Here is a 24454-nt window from a genome sequence, read left to right on the forward strand (position 1 = left end):
AGACAAGGAAAAAAGAAGTTATCCACATTATATCACAACAAAAAGAACAGGACAGACAAGAGTGACACAACCATGAACATGATATTGTCCAAAAATACTAGAGCAAAAACAATGAAAGAAACAAAAAAAGCAAAACAGAAAAGAACTCAATTGAGAAGGAAACAAAAATTATTTGGAAACAATCCCAGACAAATTGGAATCAGTCTTATATGACATTAAAGAATTCTTGTTAATTTTCTTTATTACAACATTACAGTTATATAGTAGGAGAATAATCTGAATTTTTGGAGATATATTTTGAAGTATTTAAGGTTAAAGTGACATGCACAATTTTCACTAAGTGATTCCCAGCAAGACAGAAAAGAATAAGGACACAAATGGTTAAATCAGTTTCCACTTCCAGCAATAATGGAATAAGAGGGACTCAATTTAACCTACCACCATAAACAATTAGAAAACTGGACCAAATACATGAAAGGATAAACAAACCAGGTGAGATCTACAACTGGCCCAACTTACTACCTAGAAGCAGTTTCAAGGATAACATGCAGGGTGGAACCCAAACAGAGTCTGGTGGTCTCACTGAATTGAGGAGCCAGATATTTGAGTTCAGGGAGACCAGGCATTTAGAATTTGTGGGTGAGAGTGCCAAAGAAGAGAAAGCTGAACAGAGACGGAGCTCTGAGACCTAAAGAGGGGTCTGCTTAAGCGTTTGGCTGAGTACTAATCTGACCATGTGAGAGAATAAACTATCCCAGGCGAGAATAAACCATAAAAAAAAATAAGGCACAATGTTTGAAGCTTATTCAGGGCTGGGAAGTGTTCATATTCCCACATTCCAGGGAAGAAAGACCTGTATAACACATGGAGCATTGGGTATAGCCCTCAGAAAACACCACTTAATTCATGGGGTAAAATTAGCCATAGACTAAAGGCTGTTCTGGATCTACCCTAACAAAGCTTAAAGGCAATCTTCCAAAGGACTCGACTGATTCCAAGTAGTTTAACCATACACCAAAAAAGTCTGACAATGTTTAAAGGAGAGACAAAATCAAATGCACAAAAAAAGTAAAAATCAGAATGATCTGCATCCAACCAAAAATTACGATGCATGTAAAGAACCAGAAAAACATAAATATATTTTTCTCTCATAACTGGGAAAAAAGTTAGACATTAGAAACAGAAATTACAGAGATGGTGGAATTAGCATACAAAGAGATTAGAATGGCTATTATAAATATGTTCCATATGTTAAGGAGCACATAGGAAAACAAACATGATGGGGGAAAAAAGGAAAAGATGTAACTATAAATCTACAGATCCAAGAAACTCAACAAATCCTAAGCAGAATAAATATAAAAGAAAACCACACAGAGGCAAATCATAGGCTAATGGCTGAAAACTAGTGACAAAAAGCCCTTAAAATCAGCTGTGGGCACGTCAGGACCAAAGGAGTTAGAGAGGAAGACATATTATGTACAGAGAAACAAAGGTATGAATGACAGCATAACTCTACATAAGTCAGAAGATAATGCAGCAACATGTTTAAAGTACTCCAAGAAAAAAATTATCAAGCTAAGATTCTATACCCAGTGAAAATATCTCACACATGAAGGTGAAAGAAAAAAAAGGTGAAATGAACTCTTTTTCAGACAGCAAAGCTGACAATTCATCACTAACATACCTATATAACCAAAAATGTTACTGAAAAAAGGAAGTTTTTCAGGCAGAAGGAATGATATCAGATGGAAATCTGACACAAAGAATAGTGCCATAAATGATGAATATATGAGAAAATAAAAAAGATTTCTTTTCTCATTTTTAATCTCTTTAAAAGCTAAGTGACTATATTTAAAAAAACACAATGTACTGTGGCATTTATGACACATACAGAATTAAAATGTATGAAAATACCAGCACAATGAAGGAGAAGAGAAATGGAAGAGGACTTACACTGTAAATGAAGTGTTATATTATTTGAAAGTATACAATGATGTTATAGATGTATATTGTACACCCTAGGAACAACCTCTAAAAAAATAACAAACAGGTTTATCACATAAACCAACAGCAGAGATAAAATGGAATCATTTTTTTAAACTACTAAATTAATCCCAAAGAACGCAGAAAAAGAGGGGTAAAAAAGAACTATGAACAGACAAAACTAACAGAAAACAAATAGTAAAATGGTAGTTTTAAACTCAACTATATCAATAATTTTTACTTAAAAGTAAATGATCTAAACAGTAACTAACAGAAACAGTCATTTTCTTATTAAAAAAAGGCAAATGTAAACACGTGCTAGCTAAAAGACACTTTATACACAAAAATAAAGATAAGTTAAAGTAAAAACATTAATCCAAAGAAAGCTGGAATGTCTACAGTATTATCAGACAAAGTAAACTTCAAAATTATGGGGCTAAAGAAGGATTTTTCATAATTCATCAAAATGTGTGACATAACAGAGCTTCAAAATACACGAAGAAAAAGTTAACAGGATTGAAAGAAACAGACAAATCTATAATTATAGCTGGAAATCATAACAGTCCTCACTCAACAAGTGGACCAAAAATAAGGATACAGAAAACTTGAACACTATCAAATAACTTGACCCAATTAACATTTATAAAACATTCCACCCAACAACAGAATACATATTCTTTTCATGGACACATGGAATATTCACCAAGAGAGATTTCATTCTAGGCCATAAAGGATGTTTCCTTACATTTTAAAAAGTTGAAATCATAGAGTATGTTTTCTGGCTACAGTGCAAGTAAATCAGTAACAGATATTTGGAAAAATCCCAAATATCAGGAACTTAACACACTTCTAAATAGCCTATGGGTCAAAGAAGAAATCAAAAGAGAAAGCAGAAAGTATTTTGAATTGACTGCAAAGAGCACAAGAGACCTCTATGGGTTGATGTAAATGTTCTATATTATGAATATGGTAGTGCTTATACGACTATATATATATGTCTCAAAATTAACTGTTGAATTTTATTGTATGGAAATTATACTTTAATAAAGCTAATTAAATTTTTTTTAAAAGAAAAATGTTGAGTCAAAGTGGTAGGCATATGGGTATTTGGCCTTTCTTTTACTTTTCCCTAAGTTATAAAATTTTTCAAAATTAAAAAAAAAAAGTCCAGAATCAAAAATAAAGACAATTCAAAATATTCCAAGTTGTCCAGTTTCAGGAAAGTAAATGAAATCAACATTCTGCTCACCTCCAAGAAACTATTTAACATCTTGTAATGATTCATTATTCATAAATAACTGTATTTTTGTTAATAGGACATAAGTAGTAAGAGACAGAGGAAATACAAGATTAAACGACAACCAGTAATCACAAGTACCAAAAGAACACTGGGGGAAACCAAACATCAACATTGCTAGTATCAGATGAGAAACAAGCAACTAGACTATTTTCAAGAACTTCTTAGCAGTACTGAAGGTCCAACTCTATATCTAAGCTAAAAAGCTACAAGAAAATCTGGGGGCCTACTTCTCACCATGTGTTCAAACAAGCTCATTCATTAACTATTACCACTGAGACTGGAAATCTGTGTTTGTGCATATTTCAGTTTTTATCCAATTAAATCTTTTTCTGTGTACAGCATTTTGCACTTTCCTGACACACAGAACCTTACTATTCCAACTGTGTTTCAGGAACTAGCTGCATGGGCATCTCCTGGGGAATTGTTAGCAATGCAGATGCTTCAGCTCCCCCCAGATCTACCAGTCCTCCAAGCGACTCAGGCTCTATCCAGACCTACTTGATTCCCAAAGTGATCTGTATGCACATTCAGGTTTGAGAAGCTCTGCAACTTTTCTGCATACAGAAATTCCCTGACTTTTACCAGCAGCTATACCCTTCTTTTTCTACATGCTTGCTTTAACCTAAGCATTTAACAGTATATATTAATAGAGCTAGTTACTACAGGTGCTACCTTTCAAGCAAGAAATACCTTACCTGATGTCACAGGTAATGTACTGATTAGAAAAAGTTCCCAAACAACATAAGACAGGGGTAGGCAAACTATAACCCAAAGGCTAATTTCAGCTGGCCACCTGTTTTCTCAACATAGCTATATGCACATTTGTTCACATATTTTCTATCACTGCTTTCATACAACAACAGAGTGGACTAGGCCGAGTATTGCAAAATAGGTACCAACTCTGTAGGAAGTCACTTAAGCACGTTAGTGTTGACTCGTTATAACTGTCTTTTTTTCCTCTACAACAGGAGTTCTAACCTGAGATCCATATGCCTCTGTAGGGGATTTGTGAGCCTCTTGATTTTGCAAGCAAAATTCTAAGAATAGTATTGCCTTATTTTTTTTTGCTGACACTTTGTTGATTCTGCTTTTCATATTTAAATCTTTTTTCATCTATTTATAAGTCTCTTTTTTTTAAACTTACTACACTAACTAGGACTACCAAACCACACTGAATAACAGTGAGTGAGAGCATTTTTACTTTGCTCCTGACTATCTTCAGTTTTTCATCGCACAATATATTCATAATATTATACTAAGGTTGTTTCTTTCCATTCCCATTTTAGAAATCTAGTATTTTAAAATTCACATGAAAATCTGGCTAAAATACATTTGTTAAAAAAAAAAAAGTTCACATTTCACATCTTTAAATGGAAAATTAAAAATCCAAAACTACTTGTATCTATTTTACTTAAAAAATGTATTCCAACTTTTTTAAATGTGTGCTGATAGCTTACTACATACAAAAAAATATCCTGAGCAGATAAACTTAAGTGTTTAATTAAACAATGTTTATAAATTCGATGTAATGATAACTAAAATTTATTGAGCACTTGCTATCTGCCAGGCTCTACAGTGTTCTACATTTTTTCATTTAATCCACCCAACAGAGTAAGACCTATTAGCCTGTTTTAAAGAAAACTGAGGTTTGAGGGATATGTAACAAGCCCAAGGTCACACAGCAATTAGGAGGCAGTACCAAGGAGGTAATTTTGATTTCAATGACTTCATGATTTTCTACAATAATTCTATTACTCTCATCATAAACAAAGTAAGTCACCATTCACGTTTCTGATGTGACTACAAAAAACAGAAAAGAAAAGAATTATCAAAGTACAGCAGATGGCAGGGACCTTTCAAACCTAAACTGACATCTACCTCTAAGATGTGGAAAAACATGTAATGAAATACCAAAGAAGAATGTACTTTTTATAACCCAAAAAATTACATATGTATACCCTTGATTTCCACAGCTAGTGATTGAACTTGGCACAGTGTACTCCACGGGAGCCCCTGCCAATCTCCGACCCTTGCACTACTCAGCTCAGTCAGATACCACAAAATTGCCTGTTCCCACACACAAGAGTGTGGACGTACTCAACTGAGATTTGTTCCTATACTTCAGCAAACAGTCAAAAGCTCAAAAAGTAGGGACAGAATGCAGCTCTATCACCAAATCTCACTGAAGCACTTAATATTCACCCATTTCTTCAATTCTATCTGAAGAGCTTGGCCTCTCACCTACTTAGCTTTGTATCTGATCTCCCCTCGTTACAGATCTTCCTGATTGCCTAGTTCTAAGCTGCCTAACTTGTCTACTCCAATTCCTAATTAACTACTCTATTCCTGATCCTTGTTACTTGCTACACTCTCCCAGGTTCCATCAATCTATAAATATACATGCCCTAGTACTAATAACATCATTGCTTCTATAATATCAAGCTGAACCAAAAGAAATCATGAATCAGGCAAAGTGACACCAGATACAAAAAGGAATCCAAGATTTTGTGTTCCTTGGAAATCAACATGCAAATCCTACAGGACTTGACCTAGAACCTATAGATTTTTCCATAAATACTAAAGCATTCTCCATTATTATCTTACCCAATCCCCACACTTCCCATACAATATTATCCTACTTGAAGTAATATTCAATTACTTGACAATAATACTGGAAACTCTCTCCACTTTTACTTTCCTCAAGACTATCCAGATATCCCCAGAAGCCAGCAGTATACACCATAATTACCCCAAAAATGTCATGTGAAAAACACCAGCACTGCCCCACCTCTCCAATGCCACTTTTGTACCAGAAACACAACCTTAAAACAGCTAGGGAAAAGTGTGTCATAACCATCTGAAAGATGCACACTATCAGCAAAACTTGAGCAAGCCAACATGTCTGCTCAGTTCAGAATCCAGGTCTCCAGTGAGGTTTCTGATTAGAGGAGCCTAGTTCAGAAGACTAGTTTACATGCCTGTGTCCTAGTTGCAAATGAAAGGCTGGGAATGTGAATTAGGGTGATGGAATTAATAAGGCTGAAAATGTGCCAAACACAGCAAGGTTCAAAAGGTTCTAGACAATCAAAAACTATGACAAATAACTGGCCTCTTTGCTTCCACTCTTGCCCCCATACAGTCTGTTTTTCACACAACAGCTAGAGTAATGCTGTACAAGTAAAGTCATATCGTGTCACTCCTCTGCTCAAGACCTTCCAAAGGTTTCCAAATCGCTCAAAGTCCTAACCATGGCTTACAAGGCTGAACATGATCCTTATAAGGGGCTGCATTCCCCTACTCCACTCCCATATCTGTCTCATCTTATCTTCCACCACTGTCCCCTTACTGTGTGTGCTACAGCCAAATCAGTCCCCTTCTTGCTCCTCTGCCCAGAACATTTTCCCCAAAGCAGGGCTGGCTGCCACATTTCATTCAGATATCTACTTACATTTCTTCATAAGCTTTCTCTGATCCTTCCCTTGTAAAAGCATATATCTCAACCACTCTTATTCTAATATCCTGCTTTATCTTTCTTTATATTATTTTTATTGACATATATCCCTCCAACACTAGAATGTAAGTTCCATGAGAACAATGACTTTGTTTTATTCAGTGAGGTACCCTTAGTACCTAGAACCGAGTCAGACAGAAAATAGGTGCTCAATAAATGTTTGCTCAGGGCCGGCCCTGTGGCTTGGTGGTTAAGTGCGCGCGCTGCGATGCTAGTGGCCCGGGTTCGGATCCCGGGTGCGCATCGAGGCACTGCTTCTCCGTTCATCCTGGGGCCGAGTCCCACATGCAGCAGCTAGAAGGGTGTGCAGCTGCGGCACACAACTGTCCACTGCGGCTTTGGGGGGAAAAAATAAAATAAACAAAATCTTTAAAAAAAATAAATAAATAAATAAAATAAATAAATAAATGTTTGCTCTAAGAATTAATGAATCTACTTAATGTTACAGGGAAATTTCTGTTTCTATTTGTATTTATAAAGAAAGCAGCCTATACCTTGCTGACAGGAGAGCCATAAAGTAATTGTCAGAAAACATGTGACCCTATGATACTCATCCAAGAAGTATTAGAATTTCCAACAGGCCTAGCATTCGCAAAATGCAATTTGTTAAAAATAAAATTATTATAGATCTATTCACCAGGTTAAGTTTAAAAAAAATCTTCTACTGATGCTATAAGCGCATTTCAGACGTTTGTCTCTGCAATTACCCATGCAGCTTTCATCATCATTTTGCATGACTTTCTGGACAGAATTATAACTCTCATATTCCTGCTGCAACTAAGTTCTTCAATAACCACAGCAGTACATGGTCAACATATCCTACTTTTTGTTCCAACAGTTTAGCAAGCACTATCTTTATTAGAACTAAAACTTCATGGGTTAGAATCCCAGCTTCACCACTTACTATCTGAGTGATCTTGGACAACTTACTTACTACTCTGTGCCTTAGTTCCCCAACTATAAAACAGGTGAAATAGCAATAGCTGTAGCTAATAGCGTTATTATTTGGATTAAATGAATTAATATATATAAAGGCTCAGAATAGTAAACAGGACATAACAGGTAAGACTTCAGTAAATTATGGCTCATCAATTAATGAATATATTATCTCATTTAACCCTCGTAAACCATACATATAGGGCAAGTATAATTAATCTTAAGATGAGACAGAGAGATTGTGACCCACTCAAGACTATAAAACCTCCTTCTAGCTCCAACATTCTGTGATTCTAAATTTACCCCAAAATGAAAATGAGTTTTTAAAAGTTTCATCTTAATAATATAGTAAAGTTTACAAGTTTTACTGAGTATAATCAGATAACCATGAAGACACTCTACATTTCCATTTTTAGTCTAATATTTGTAGTGAATGACAACTGTTAAGTGCTTTAAAAATAACATTTAAAAAAATAGGAATACATAGTTTTAGTTTTTATAGAGAAAATTCTAACTTGTTAACCTACCTAATTTTTTAATTACCAGGGCATATAAAAATACTCAATGAGCAAAACCAATACACTAACAAAAATGGTAGTTTCATTCCTTTTTAAAGTCAACTAAAGTAAAAAGATTAATTAGAAGCTTTAGAGACTTTTTTTCCAGACATACTCTTAAACACTTGGAATTCTTACCTAATTCACAAAAAGAGAAATTATTTAGTTCAGTAATCATTCATTATTCACTCAACACATATATAATGGGCACTTACTAAATGCTAAGCATTGGTTTAGATGCTGGGAATACAGCAGTAGACAAAACAAAACTACTGACCTCATGAAGCTTTATTCTAGAGAAGGAAAACAGACAATAAAACAAGCAAACAACTTCAGATGGCTATAAGAGCGCTATCGCAGGGTGAGCAGATAGAGAGTTCCAAGGAAAGGGTTAGTATTTTTGAGGTAATCGGAAGACCTCACTAACATCTGAGCAAAGACTTAAAAGAAAGAGAGCCAAGCACAACAATGTGAATGTACTTAACACTACTGAACTGCAGAACTAAAAATGGTCATGCTGGTAAACTTATGTTATGTGTATTTCACCACTATTTAAAATTTTTTTATTTGAAAAATAAAAAAGAAAGAGAGTAGATAATACAGCAACCCAGGGGTGGAAAGTGTTCCATGTAAACAAGGATTGGACAGGGCAAAGTCCCTGAGACAGGAGCAAGCTTGGTATTTTTTAAAGCGCTCTGTGTGGGTGGAACAAAAACGAACAAGGGGGAAGAACTGTAGAGGCACTGGGGGGATAAGCATACATGTACATCACGTAGAGCCTTACAGGGCACTATAAGGACTTTGACTTTCACTGAAAATAGTAAGCCATTGAAAGTGGTTTTTAAAATTTATTTATTTGTTTTGCTATCATTTATTGAGATACAATTCATATAACACGAAACTCAAGATTTTATCCATTCTACAGTATACAACTTGCCAGTGGATGGTTTCGACCAAAGAAATAGCTTTTGAACAGGATCACACTGCTATGTTGAGACGAGACTGGGAAAACAAGAGAACAAGGAGAACAGTTAGCAGGTTTCACAGTAATTAAAGTGAGATGGATGCTGGCTTGTATCAACCAGGGTAGGAGAAGTGGAGCTGTGGGAAGTAGACAAAATCTGCATATACTTGGAAGGAGGAGCTGAAAGGATTTGCTGACGGACTGTATGCAGGGTGTGAGGAAGAGAGGAACCAAAGATAACTCAAAGCTTTTGGCCCGAGCACCTGAAGAATGGAGCTCCCACTTACTGAGATGGGAAAGACTGCAGGAGAAAAGGCTGGGGGTGAAGGAAATCAGAGGTTTGGTTTTGGACGTGTTAAGATTGAGATGCCCACTAGACATCTAACTGGAAATATAGTTGGGATACAGGAGTCTGGAATTCAAGGGAGAGTCTGGGCTAGAGATACAAATATGGGGGTCATCACCACATTAGGGGTTATTTAAAGCAACTAATAAGCAAGCACAGGCACAGAAACTACTACTTGCAAAGGTTTGCTTCCATTTAAATTAACATGTGATTTGTGACCCATAATAGACTATTTCCTTCCTCTAACTTAAATCTTTTATTTACGTGAAATAGATTTGCACGAAAGGAAACACAGCCCACAAACTTAGAAGTAAAAAACAAAACAACTCACAACTAAAAAAAACGAATGTTCTGTTGTTGTCCCTGAGTACAGAGCTGGAGCTTCTTTCATGACTCTGATATATTACCCATGCAGGGCAAGATGAACAACAGGGAAGGAAACAGGAGGAACTCAAAGGATGGCAGTCTATAACTCCTTTTATCCCTTCTGATAACGAATAGAATACTCACTGAAGATGTTCTCATGTAAAGTCCTTAACAATGAAGAAACAGATCTGTTACCCGACCATGATGAAAATAAAATACATTTAACCAAGAGTACAGTAAGATGTTAGCAATCTGACATCAGTGGAAAATGACAGCTTCCACTAAGGAAAATTTCTAAATAATTGATGTTTATCTACGTGCCAAATACTTTTCCATTTGAACCATTATTGATTTTTTTCCCTCTAACATCTTCTTCTTGAGCCAGGCTCATCCTTATTAACATCTTTATCTTAAGAGGTCATGATGATGTGATAACCTCTAGGTTATTATAGTTATTGTGCCATTGTTCCTAGAGAAAATAGCTCCATCCTGCATTGTAGTTATTCTGTCAATGTCTCCTCCTGTCTCTACTGTTACTTTATTTTACCTATACATAAAAGCATACCAACAGCATTTTACTTTTTGGCCCTTAATTGCAGGTTGGCAGAAATCTAGCCTTCAAAAAGCATATAATAAATTCACATGGTGCCTAGTATTTACAAGTTCCATGGGAAATTTGAACATCCCTACACTTAAAAAGACAAAATAATCTTCTTGGTTTTGTAAGACAATGTCCTTAATCTTATGAGATGTATTTTGAAGTATTTAGGGGTACAACTCACTTTCAAATGGTTCAGAGAAAAATAGAATATATATTAGAGAGATAAAGCAAACATGGCAAAAGATAACCATTAATAAATTTAGGTGAAAGTTACACAAATGTTAATTGGACTATATATACTTCCAACCTTTCAGAAACTATAAAAGTTTTTAAGATAAGTTAGGAAAAATTAAACATAGTGTATCAAGCAAATGCCTATGTGTAAAACTGGTAGAAGAATAACCGGATTGGACCTATAAGATGGAGAAAACAGATAACTAATTTTCAAAAAAAAAAACTGGGGAAAAAGGTAAAGTAATACCAAAAGATCACCTACATCCAAGAGTGGTAGAAAAACAGCCAGCAGGTTCTAAGAAGCAGAAAAAATGTAACTTGGTCTCTTGCCACTGGAGAGCTTAGGAAGTCTCTCCCTTTTTACAATTTGAGAACAGTTTTTTATTTCCTGTAACTTTTCAAAGTCACCAGGACACTGGTATTTACTAAACATAATCTGTCTTAAAAGAAAAATTTTTTCCAGATTATAAAAGTGATTACTGTAGAAACACATAACCGATATGCCACCATCCAGAGATTTAGTATCTGTCCTCAAGCTTTTAAAAAAGAAATACATATATAAATTTATCTATGACAAAACTAAAATGGTATTGTGCATAAAATGTTCTATAAGGTGCTTCCCTCCCTTAACTGTAAACATTTTCTAATGTCCAAAAACGAAAACAAAAAAATACCTTGTAAAGGACTTCACTGACCAAAAGTCAAATGGCTCAAATACTACAAGTACAAAGAGCCTAAATTATGCTCTGATGGTAAAATGATTCAATCTTCGTTCACAGGCAGAATCTAACAATCTCACTATACAATACCTTTTAAAGTATGAAATATGTTTCTCAGAGGCAGTATAGTGTTTAAAAGCATGAATTATTCTTTTTTTTTTTTTTGTGAGGAAGATTAGCCCTGGGCTAACATCTGTGCCCATCTTCCTCTACTTTATACAGGACGCCGCCACAGCATGGTTTGACAAGCGGTGCGCCGGTCTGTGCCCAGGATCCAAACCTGCGAAGCCCAGGCCGCAGAAGTGGAGCATGCACACTTAACCGCTACACCGCCGGGCTGGCCCAAGAGCATGAATTCTGAAGCCAGACTGACTATATTCAAATCCTGGCTTCCCCAATTAACAGCTATATGACCTTTCTGACTTTGAATAAGTTAGCCTCCCTGATCCCGCTCCCTCATTTGTAAAATGGAATAACAGAACCTATATTATAGAGATGTTGTGAAGATTGAGTTAATACACAAAATGCCCTAAGAACAGTGCCTGGCATATAATAAGTATCCCATAAATGCTAGCCATTATGATTCTTTTCCAAATTCCATGGGTAGGTAGCATCTTACTTCCCAGGAACGCTTGCAAACAAAAGCTTCCTTCCCAACTCCTGAATCCAAAACCTACAATCTTCTGTTCCAATCTAAATTAAATACAAAAATAGGGCAAAAAATATAGAATGAAAATTTCATTAATAGCAGGGGGAAAAAACAATCAGAGTATGTCTCATGGATGGGGGTCAATATCATCATCTTTGTGTGGGACAGCAATATCATATAACAAATAAACTTAATTTTTTTCCTATCTATATCAAAGAAAGTTTATTCTACAATCTTAAGAATAGAGGAAGAAAATCTGCAAAAATGTTCTGACATTACAGATCTTCCTATTTACAGAAAAACTCAATTACAATAAATGAGAGGATGTGTAAGAATAAGCTAAGGCTGGCACGTCTCCATTCCTCAGAAAAATTACTTGTAATCAAGTTGTTTTCAACAGACTTTTCACGTGTATAATTTTAAAATTAGGTAACAAGAGCATTTTTCCCCAACATAAAAGTGTATTTCTTTCTTAAGGAACTTCAATCAACTGTGTCTGAAGCAACACGCTGTGTTGACCAATGCCTCTTATATTTGATATGTGTTCACTCTGATCTTGAAGCACTAAATACTATTAACAAAACTGTTCTCTTGTATGACAAAGGTAGGCTTCCAGGAACTATCATGTCCTATATTTCAGGAATATACTTAAGTGCCTTTACTGCACTCTTGGAAAAGCTACTGCTACAATGTGACTTCAAACTTAAGCCACAGTATCATTTATTCACTAGAAACCAGTCAAATCCTTTCCTACAAGCAAATATCTAAACCTAACAGTTACAAGTGAAAGTTCAAGATAAGACGGTGTGTCTACAACTATAAGCACACTTCAACACAACCACTTTTTGAGACAAGCTAGTCTCTAAGATATTAAAAATAATAAAGCTAGCTGGCTCAGAAGTGAAAATAATTTTTTCACTTTTTTCTCTTTTTTAAATCATAAACTAAATCAATCACAAAGGGCACAAAACATCAATGATTAAACCTACTGAATGTATTAAATTTCTACTACTAACTTATGAAATACAACTTAAAAATCCAAAAGTGGAAACGTGTACACAATTCAGATTTCTATGCAGATCTGAAATGCCTTTATACCTTTTCAAGTAAGTGCAGACACAAGCACAGACAGTAACCCACATAAGGGACTGTGACTTTCAACCTACCTAAATAACACACACACACACACACACACACACAGGCTCCAGCCACTACCTACTGTTGATCTATATCTACACACACCCTGCATTTTATCATTAATCCACTCTAATTACCTTTCACCCTTCTCCCATATTATACCCCAACCCATCTGCCTCTGCCTCCTTGCAGGAAAGCTGCACATGCAAATAAAACAATTCTGCCAGGGCCGGCCCCATGGCATAGCAGTTAAGTGCGCGCGCTCCACTGCTGGCGGCCCAGGTTCGGATCCTGGGCGCTCACCAACGCACCACTTGTCAGGCCATGCTGTGGCAGTGTCCCATATAAGTTGGAGGAAGATGGGCAGGGATGTTACCCCAGGGCCAGTCTTCCTCAGCAAAAAGAGGAGCATTGGTGACAGATGTTAGCTTAGCGTCCTCACAAAAAAAAAAAAAAAAAAAAAAATTCTGCCAGAGGTGTTAAGGGTAATAATAAGGGTAGGGGGGAATGGAGTTATGAAAAAGACATGAGGGTTTCTGACTTAAAGTTTTGAAGAAAATAAATCGTGAAAAGCTGAAACTCAGTAGAACTAATTCTGAAGATAGATTTGTGGATAAGTTGCTGGTTGAGTCCCTCAAAATATCTTTCCCCACAGAAACTAAAATCCTACTAATCCATGGTTCTTCTGGGTTAACAAGCAAGTGGTTTGGTTTGGTTTTTAAATAATCCTCACAGGCTATCAGTCATTTAATCACTGTTATAAATTAACAGAATAGATTTTCTTCCCAACCACAAACTGGAAGATGAAGAGAAGAATAGCAAATAGTGGAAGATAAATGATAAATTTTTCAGAACTGCAGTGCATAGAGCAGTGAGAGAAGAAGGCTTGAACAGAATAGGAATACGGAAGCTTATCCAATTTGAGTAATCAATTAAGATAGCAAGCTATCAGAGTAGCAACAACAAAAATAAAGTAAGAAGACTCAAATTTCCTCCAGAGCAGGGTTTCTCAACTTCAGCACTACTGACACTTTGCGCAGATAATTTTGTTGTAGAAGGCTGTCTTGTGCATTGTAAGATGTTTAGCAGCATCTCTGGCCTCTACCCACTAGATGCCAGTAGCATCCCTCCAGTTCTGACAACCAAAACTGTCTCTAGACTACTTATAAATATTTTAATGTCTGCTTTGCATACATATTTTAACTGCATGTTAATTTTTTAAAGGATACAAAACTGCATAAAAACTATGATGTAAACTCATAATAATAGGCATTTTAGAAGATTAAACTGTTAATATTAAAAAGCGATAAAATTGGAGAAGGAATTGTGAATTTCTTAAATTCTATTTTCTAATGTTTGGTAATGATGTTCTAGTATTTCAACTTCTAAAAATACATTTTATCCATCCATATTTTGTAACTAATAGATTCTAAATGAAAGTAGGCCTGGAAACAACATAATTTTAATAATATTTGTATAGCATGCTTCAGTTTCCTCAGCAATTTTACAAACTTATCCCATTTAATTATAAGGAAAAGAGGTAGCAAATTAATATCGCACTCAATTTATAAGTGTAGGAGTCTATCTGTATTCTTTTAAAAAATAAATCCAAAGTTCAAAGTTCAAATATGCGTATGCGTATATCCCTTGCCATCATCAATGCAAACAAAGATAACTGGAAAGAAAACTCTGCTCCACAAATCGTAAATACATACATTTGCCTCAAATGCAAAGGTCACATTCTTTTCCCCAATCTGTCTCTGAAATAAGAAGTACACAATTCACATATAATCAAGAGTATCAAGCATATTCTTGAACTGAAGAGCCTAATTCCAACTTAAGGAGAGAAAATATATACTTGTAAAGTAACAAGTTACCTGTTAATGCATCTTTAAATCTAATTTCTCCCCTCTATTCCAAATTCACCAAACTTCTATCTCCCAACTATCTGGAGCAGTGCTTCCCAAATGACTAGCCACAGATTATTGAAGGACTGTGCCAAGTTTTAACTAATTTCCAACAAAAGAATTAGCTTGAAAGTAGGATAAAATCCCAGACTCTAACACACATCCCAACCTATAACCTTTTATCTAGCTACAAAATCTTAGACATTTTCACTTCGAAGACTGAGGTCCTCAAAGTTTTATAAAACCACACTCTCTCCAATGCAACATCCTCTAGGATCTAAATTCAGCAGTGAGCCCCCAACAAATTTTGTTAGCTTCACATTAAACATAAGCTAAGTTTTACCAGTTTTTCTTCATGTGATTTCTTGTTCTATTCCTATTTATTTCTACAGTCACTACCCTAATCCAGGACTCAATCATCCAATTCATCAAGCAGCTAATTTATTCCTTAGTGTAACATATCCCAATTCCTCAACATGGACACCAACCAACATTCCATAGTACTCTACCTCACAATTTTCATGGCCTAGAATACGAATAATTCGACTCCTGGTTATCAAGGCCCAGTTAGCATTTCTCCTTAATTCCTGCCATGGATTCTCCAGTCCAAGTAAGGCAAGTAAGCCTACAAGCATCTTACTAGACTGTATGTCATTCCCTTCTATCTCAGAAAGCTTTTTCCCAACTGGTTGATGTCCCTCCAGCTTAATAAATCCTCATTTCAACTGCAACTATAATACATAATTGGAACTATATTTTTATATCTTGGCATTTCTGTCTATGCTGACAAACTCAGTGTTTACTTCTCTTTTCACTCAAGATTGTGGCTTCATAACTCCTACTAGCCAGACATACAATAAACTCTGGTGACTCAACAGCAATGTTCTCACTGTACATGTTCTCACATTGTTTAGCTGGAATTGTAGTAGCTTCAGAATGAATTCACCCAATATCAAAGGGAGTCTACATTCCCTAAGAACTATTCTCAGCACTGCTGTTTCCTGCAACCTAGCTGGGACAAGACTGTCCCCACTAGTACTAAGACAAAGCCTTCACACTGTTGGAAAGCAATGTTACTGCCCTCATAGGAATCTAACTGGTAGGATTATTACAGTTTTTCCACTTATCCTTAACATTGCTTCCTTTTCCTAGTATAAAAATTGACAGCTAAACTAGTTAGAATTACCACCGCTGGATTTTCATTCAGAACAAGCAGACTTTTTAGAGTTGCTTGGAAGAACCACTAACAATCATTAAATAAATCAATTCCTCCTTTAAAAGAAAAAAACAAAAACCTGGGGCTCTGTACCCAAGCATGTCACATAGAGTTGCCCATGTGAAAACAGACCGAATGCAAATCAATTCCTACAATTTGGAGTGTCTGCCCTGTGACTTGGGGCTCAGGTTAAAAACAACTCTGTGTATCTCTGTCCACAGCCTTTCATATCTATAATTTGTCTTCCCAATTAGTCACCACTTAGGCCTCTCTCTGAAACTTCATGTTAGCAGCTATGGCCAATGATGCCCTTGCCCTGCCCTCAAGCCTCTCCACACACACAAACTCCATTTTTGGTACTCCACATAGACTACATTTTAAGCTAGGCCATCCCAAAACTACACCTCCAACTTTGGCAAAATTTTTCTAACCATTAGAATGTGATACAATTCAAAGACAGACAAGAAATTTAACTGTATACAAATCACAAAGTCACCAAAACTGTAACACACAACAGCTACTTAGTGCAAACTAACAATAAAACACAGTATCAAGAGCCTCTGTCATCTACCTTTTACCTAATCTTTGCTTTAAATACAGAGAATATTTTTTCTTAATTTACAATTTACATTCCTGTAGAGAATATTACAATTGCAAGTTACAGGATATGTTTAATACCAATAATCTAGTATACTAGTTGGAACCAGAGTACATGATTCAGATCTAGGAAATGATCTATCCGCAATCAAATGAGTGTCCATTTTATTTGCTGTGTCTTCCTGGTTATTCCTCAGTTTCTTCTCTCCGTTCTACCTTGCCTCACTTTAACTAGCAAAACATATCAGTACAATATCATCCCAATTGTTCAGAAAGTAAGAAGAGGGCAATCTCAACACTAAACTCTACAAAGCAAACATATACACTAAAAAAAAAAAATCCACCTATCTAAAGCTCACATACTTTACTCAATAGAAGACAGAACTTATTTATTCCAGTTTACATACAAGTGTGTCAAATATGATTAGTTTCCCTATAGAAAATATATTAGAAACAACTAATTAGAAGGTGATAGCCTCAAGGTTCGCAAGAAAGCCAGGAAATCTAACCAAAAAGCTGGAAATACTGTTAAAACTAGATACAAGAATAAAAAGCACAACAACTAGAATAAATTTAGAATGCCCATTTCAATTGTTTCTGGAAAAATACAAACAAAAACTACAATAGAGCCCAGAAGAATAACAGTTGTTCTTATACTAAACCTCAATCATTTAAGAAAAGATTGAATTCAGCCCATTTTAAGGACAAAGTAAATACGTAATACATCTTAGAAAAATTTCCATCAAAAATGGCCAAAATTTCCAAAGTCTGGTCCCAGAGACTTGTTATACGGCAACCTTCTCATATCTGAACCTGTCATCTTCCAACAATGTTAGAAAAATGTAGCTTATTGTTGAATTTATTGTTCCATTTCGTTTTCTTAATTTCAAAAGCAGAGTTTATGTTTATAACTCATTCTTAAAAGGAAAAAAGCCTAAGCCAGTTTTTATTTATATGACCTTCAACCAATTTTTTTTCTGAGAGTCTCATCCCAATAGAAAAAAGAAATGGTTTCTTATTTGCTCACTGAGATAAAGAAACTTGGAAAAATTATAACCACCATTCTTTAAGACCTTCAAATTGTTACTATTATGAACACAGGGATTTTAAAAAATATCTAATAACCTAATGCTAGATAAAAAGTATTGTGTATGCCACAGTTTTTATTAACAAATTTTTAAGGCTACTGAAAAAATAAAGAATTACAAAAAATATATAAAAGTTAGATAAGAGATCACAGTCAAAAAAACATTTTTAAAAGGTTGGAGTCATCTATGCAAGATGAAGCCAAGGCAGAGATGCGAATGACATACCTACGGGACCCACGCAGGTGAAATGAGCTAAGCAGGCCAAGTGTATCCCACACCAGCAGGAGTGATGGGAACTGCACTGACTGGTGAGCACAGGCCCAGTCTAAAGAGGGCAGCTACTGCTCTACCTTTCTGCTCCAGACAGCGGGAATGTCTGAGGTGCCTGACATTCCCATTTCCCTCAACCTCTGCCACTCAGAGAGGTCCCATACATTACAGAGAAGATACTCATAATGTAGGGCATGGCTTGAAATGGGCCTTCTTAAAATGATACAGCTAACTGGATTATCAATCTCAAGTTAAAAAGATCAAGAGTCAGAGCTCCTTAAAGATACAGACAAAAAGTCTGTCTCTTTTATTAATTCACAGACCCTAACTCGCTGGGAGAAGTGAGAGAAACAGTTTAAGCTTAAACTTTGATACTTTTAATACTTTTGGCCAAACTTCCAGAAAACTTATTTCTATGGAATGCCTGGTACAAAGCAAAGCATTTACACCAGACTTTTAAATATAAAAAACATGGCCTACTCCAAAGCTCATTTTATGTATGACTACATCAAACCAAAACATTATGAGATTGTATTTACGACTACAGCTAAAATACCTTTTGACCTCTCAAACACATCAATTAATTTTAAAAACAAGAAAGAAAAAACATCAACTCTCCAACATAATTGTGTTAAAAAGTAGTATTCACACATACGCAAAAATTATTTGGGGGGCCAGCCCAGTGGCGTAGTGGTTGAGTTCGCAGACTCAGCTTCGCAGCCCAGGGTTCACAGGTTCCGATCCTCGGCGCGGACCTACGCACCACTTATCAAGCCATGCTGTGACAGGCATCCCACATATAAAACAGAGGCAGATGGGCATAGCTGTTAGCTCAGGGCCCACCTTCCTCAGGAAAAAGAGGATTGGCAACGGATATTAGCTTAGGGCTAATCTTCCTCACCAAAAAATAAAAAAAAAAAAATTATTTTGGCTATATTTAATCAGAATAGTCCCAAGAAATTTCTAATGTGGTTACAAATAATAAAGCAAAGCATTTTTATGTATATATTTGAGTACATGTCTATATAGACACTTACTGAACTCTAGAAATTTTATGGTATCTTTCTACAAACACAACATAGGCTGGTTCATGTGCTAGAAACGGACAGCATTAAGCAAGTTTAAGTTTTATGATTCTACACATTTTCTCTTTCCAGCTTCCCACCCATCATATTAAGAGCAAGAAAAAATACAAAACAGTGAATAACAAATCGGAAAGGGGGAAGCAACTAAAAGGGTTTAAGTACCTAAAAACAATTTATACTTTAAAGTTAAATCCATATTTCCACTACAACCTCTCCTAATCTACACAAACATATTCATTCTCTCATACGCTAAAACAAATATTTTCAATTTGAATGTATTCTATTCTACATATCATCATCACACAAACTTCTTACAAACTTGACCAGATTAGATGAAAATATATATTATGATAAAATTACGAATATCTCCATGTACCCAAAAGCTACAATCTTGATGCTAATTTTAAAATGAAAGATTTCTTAGTGTTTTTTTGAAAAAGTTCTGCTTAAAACAAACATCAAAAAGTATACAGCCTTTTAACCAATGTTTAATACAAATGATTCTTTATGACTCCAGAGTGCTGAATTTAGAAAACTTTTGTGTAACAAGGGTCTTAGACCACAAATATTATGCTGTTAATTTACTTTTTCAACCATCAGACTACATCAGTTTCTATTCCTACTGTTTCATTCTTTAAAAACAAAGGACATTTTACATACTACTACTCATCAGTAGTCTAAAGTACCCCATGTGTTTGTCTTACATTTTACTATCTCATAGAAATTAGTGTCTAACTCCTGACTATAATCACAAGTGAAAACAACCAGAAAAGTGGTTTGTTGAAAGCCACATTTAGAACAGAAATACAAATGTTAAATGAAAAGGCTTAAAAATGGTTTCTAGTACTTAATACTTCTTAAAACTAAACAACTAACAGAAGCTCTTAATCTAAAATGGCATCTAACAAATTGAACACCAGAAACTACAACAGAAGTCCACCTACAAAGTCTCATCCTCGGACTAAGTGGAATACAGGACAAAAATATGCTTGGCTCTGCAGTCATAAGTCAAAGTGACAAAGAAAAGAATGCAAGAATACACTACATGAGACATTCAGATATTTTCTAAATTATCAAATTAGGCTATACTCATCCGAAGCATTCCGGAAAATTTTTCAATCTAATGCTTTTAAACATACTTTGAGGTTTCAAGCATACTTTGGGACAACTGAAAAAGTTTGCCTAAAATAAAGCACTTACACAACAAAATGATGCAGCTGGTCCTAAGATACACTGGAAATAAAAATCGTCTACAAAACCCGAGTAATCAAGAAATTATATGCTGTTAACTCCAATTTGCGGGGTGCGGGGGTTGCCACTGTCTTGACAATCCACTAACTACACTGTATGTCTACTCCACCGGAGAGTTTAAGAAAACTCTTCAAGTTGGGTCACCCAGGGACCGTCCCTCTAAGAGACCCAATCCAGCCTACAGATCAAAGAACATCCTGAAAGTGCTTACCTTTCTCCCCACCAAACCCTTTCCCCTGGGCAACAGAATGTTTCCACAGAACATAAACACACCCTCCTGGGATGTCTCTGCAAACCCCGGGCAGAGGCAGGGCACTATGGAGAGCGGAAGCCTCTCGTCTCCGACAGCAGGAGACCACAGTTACTCCTCCACCGGCAGCCCCTCTGCGGAACCGAGTCGGTCTGGATCGCCCCGACCCGTAAAAAACAATACACCAGCCCGGCCGCACACATCGCAACTTCCCACGAGCCTGCGCGCCGGTTCTCCGCAGCCGAGCGGACTCCGGAATCCGCCAGCGGGCAGGGGCTGGGGGCGGAAGGGCGAGGAGGGAGAGCGCCGAGCGAGGGCTGCGCGTCAGTCACCCCGGCGCCCGGCGAGCAGGCTGGAGGGATGGAGCCACCGGCCTGGGCTCCCCGGCTCTCGCCCGGCGACCCGGATCTCCCCGGCCTCTGCCGCCGGGGCGGTGGGGGGCAGGGAAGGCCTCGCCGAGGCTCGGAGCCTCCTCGGCCCGCCACGGAACGCGCTCGGGGGACAATAGGGAGCGGGGAGCGATGTGCGCCCGAGTGGCGCCGCCGGCCGGCCGGGCTGACTGACGCGCCCGCCGCGCGGCGCGACTCGGCTCCGCTCGGCCCGGCGGCGCCGCCGCTGCCGCCGCGCGGTCCGCCGTGGTCACCGCGCCCCGGGCGCTCGGGGTCGTGCCTCACCTCCCAGCCCCGCCGCCCAGGAGAGGAGCAGAATTAACACTCTCAGCAACACCATCTTCCGCGGCCGCCGCCTCCTCACGGGTTAACAGCAGCACATCGATCCGGAGGGAGAAGCTGAAGGGGTTTGGTCCGGAGCCTCCACGGGAAGCCAGGACCTCCCCCAGCAGGAGAAACGGCGAAGCACCTCCCTCTCGCTCCACTTCAGGGGCCGGCAACGCTCCCAGCTCCTCCAAAACAGGGACCTCCCTCCCCCTCGTTCGTTTCCTTCCTCCCTTCCCCGCTTTCCTTCCCTCGCTCCTTCCCTCTTCTCTACCTCCCTCCCCGGAGCCCGGGACCTCCGCCTCCTTCGTCACCACGTGACACGCGAGCGCCCAACCGGCGGGCGGAGCCGCACCCCTTCCTCCCGCCCCTCCCCCTCCCCCAGGTGCCCCGGAGGCGTGCGCATGCGCGCGGGGTCCCGTTCCCGAACGGCTAGGCCTGCCGCGGCTTCCTGTCCACCGGCAGAAAGCTGGGATAGGGCTTGGGAGGCGGGGTTTCCTCTCGTCCCGCCCTCGGATGGGAGCGCATCTCCAGACGGCTGTGCTCGGCTGGTTGTTACAGCTGCTGAGGACTGTCCCTTGCGCTAAAATGGGAGAGTGAAGGATGTTAATGGGAGGCTTTCCACTTCTTAACTTTGAGCAAGGGAGGTTTTCGTTTCTTCTTTTTTGCCTCTCGTGGGGCAGGACAACTACCAAGTAAACGAAAGCAAAGTCCCACCGGCGACAGCCACTAGTTATCAGAACATAAATGTAAAGACCTTCAAGCAGCAGAACGAAAAGACACTGCCTAAGGCATATTTTTCTGAGATATTTACAAATTTGTGTCACAGACCAGGCCTTAGCCATTCTAAAAGTGTGCAGCCTAAACCACACAGTCCTAAATCTCTAACCCAAAAAATATCTTTACACCTCTGTTACATCTCTGAAGAGAACCCTTGAATTCCCCCCAACTTCTTTGAAGCTCATATTTGGTTTCTCAGTAACTCATTTTGGTTCTTTAAACTTGTATTCCATGGATTAAAGAGTTAAACATAAGACCTGAAACCATAAAACAAGGAAAAAAGTCCTTGACGTTGGTCTTGGCAATGATCTTTTGATTATGACACCAAAAGCAGAAGCAACAAAAGCAAAAATAAATAAATGAGACTACATCAAACTAAAAAGCTTCTGCATAGCAAAAGAAACAATCAACAAAATGAAAAGGCAACCTTTGGAATGAATTTGCAAATCATATACCTGGTAAGGGGTTAATATCTAAAATATATAAGGAACTCTTACAACTCAATAGCAAAAAAGCAAACAATCCAATTTAAAACTGTGCTGAGGAACTGAATAGACACTTTTCCAAGAAAGACATCCGAATGGCCAACAGGTACATGAAGAGATGTTCAACACCACTAATCAGGGAAATGCAAATCAGAACCACAATGACATATCACCTCACTGTTAGAATGGCTATCATCAAAATGACAAGAGATAGTAAGTGTTGGCAAGGATATGGAGAAAAGGGAACCCTTGTGCACTGTTGATGGGAATGTAAATTGGTGCAGCCACTATGGGAAATAGTATGAAGATTCCTCAAAAAATTAAAAATAGAACTACCAGATGATTCAGCTATCCTACTTCTGGGTATATATCCAAAGGAAATGAAATCAGTATCTCGAAGAGATATCTTCTCTCCCATGTTTATTGCACCATTGTTCACAATAGCCATGATATGGAAACAACCTAAGTATCCCTCTATGAATGAATGAATAAAGAAAATGTGGTGTATATATACAATGGAATATTATTCAGCCATGAGAAAGAAGGAAATCCTGCCATTTTCGGCATCATGGATGGACCCTAAGAAAATTATGCTAAGTGAAATAAGCCAGACAGAGAAAGACAAATACCATGTGATCGCTTATATGTGGGATCTAAAAAAGCCAAACTGATAGAAACAGAGTAGAATGGTGGTTACCAGGAGCTGGGGGGTGGGGGAAATAGGGAGATGTTGGTCAAAGGGTACAAGCTTCCAGTTACGAGATGAATAAGTTCTATAGATCTAATGTAGAGTGACTATACATTAGGTAATTATATACAGTTAATAATACTATATTATATACTTGAAAGTTACTAAGAGAGTAGATCTTAAATGTTCTTACCACAAAAAAGAAATGGTAATTATGTGAGGTGATGGAAGGGTTAACTAACCCTACTATGGTAATTATTTTGCAATATATGTGTATCAAATCAACACTTCGTACACCTTAAACTTACACAATGTTATATGTCAATTATATCTCAATAGAGCTGGGAAAAAATTAAAATTAAATACATAAATAAAGTAAATAATTCAGTGGCATTTAGTAACTTCACAGTGGTATGCAACCATCACATCTTGTTCTAAAACATATTCATATGGCAAATAAGAAAAAAGAAAACTCATATTTCATGAACTAGAACTTTTTGATGGCATTTAATTAGATAGTCTTCATCTATTTGGCATCCTGCTCGAGTTGGCCAAATTAGGGAATATAAAGATTAATAGTATTAATATTAATAATAAATTGGAATTCCGATACTTCTTTTTACTCTGTGTGTGTGTGTATATATATACCTATATATATTTTATATATATATATATATACACATATATTTTTGTGTGTGTGTGTGTGTGTGTGAGGAAGATCAGCCCTGAGCTAACATGCATGCCAATCCTCCTCTTTTTTGCTAGGGAAGACCGGCCCTGAACTAACATCTATTGTCAGTCCTCCTCATATTTTTTTCCCC

General features: G+C 37.4%; 1 protein-coding gene across 1 annotated transcript in view; it reads right to left on the minus strand.

Moving 5' to 3' along the window:
* Positions 1-21900, minus strand: part of ADAM10 (ADAM metallopeptidase domain 10) — a 130938-nt gene extending 109038 nt beyond the window's left edge. The window contains exon 1 of the mRNA XM_004421628.2: positions 21642-21900. Coding sequence (XP_004421685.1) covers positions 21642-21696 — 55 coding nt within the window. The 5' untranslated portion in view covers positions 21697-21900. The remainder of the gene's footprint in view (positions 1-21641) is intronic.
* Between the last annotated feature and the right edge of the window lie 2554 nt (positions 21901-24454).

Source organism: Ceratotherium simum, chromosome 3 (genome assembly GCF_057802395.1).
Source record: "Ceratotherium simum simum isolate JZ-2026a chromosome 3, ASM5780239v1, whole genome shotgun sequence".
NCBI lineage: Eukaryota > Metazoa > Chordata > Mammalia > Perissodactyla > Rhinocerotidae > Ceratotherium > Ceratotherium simum.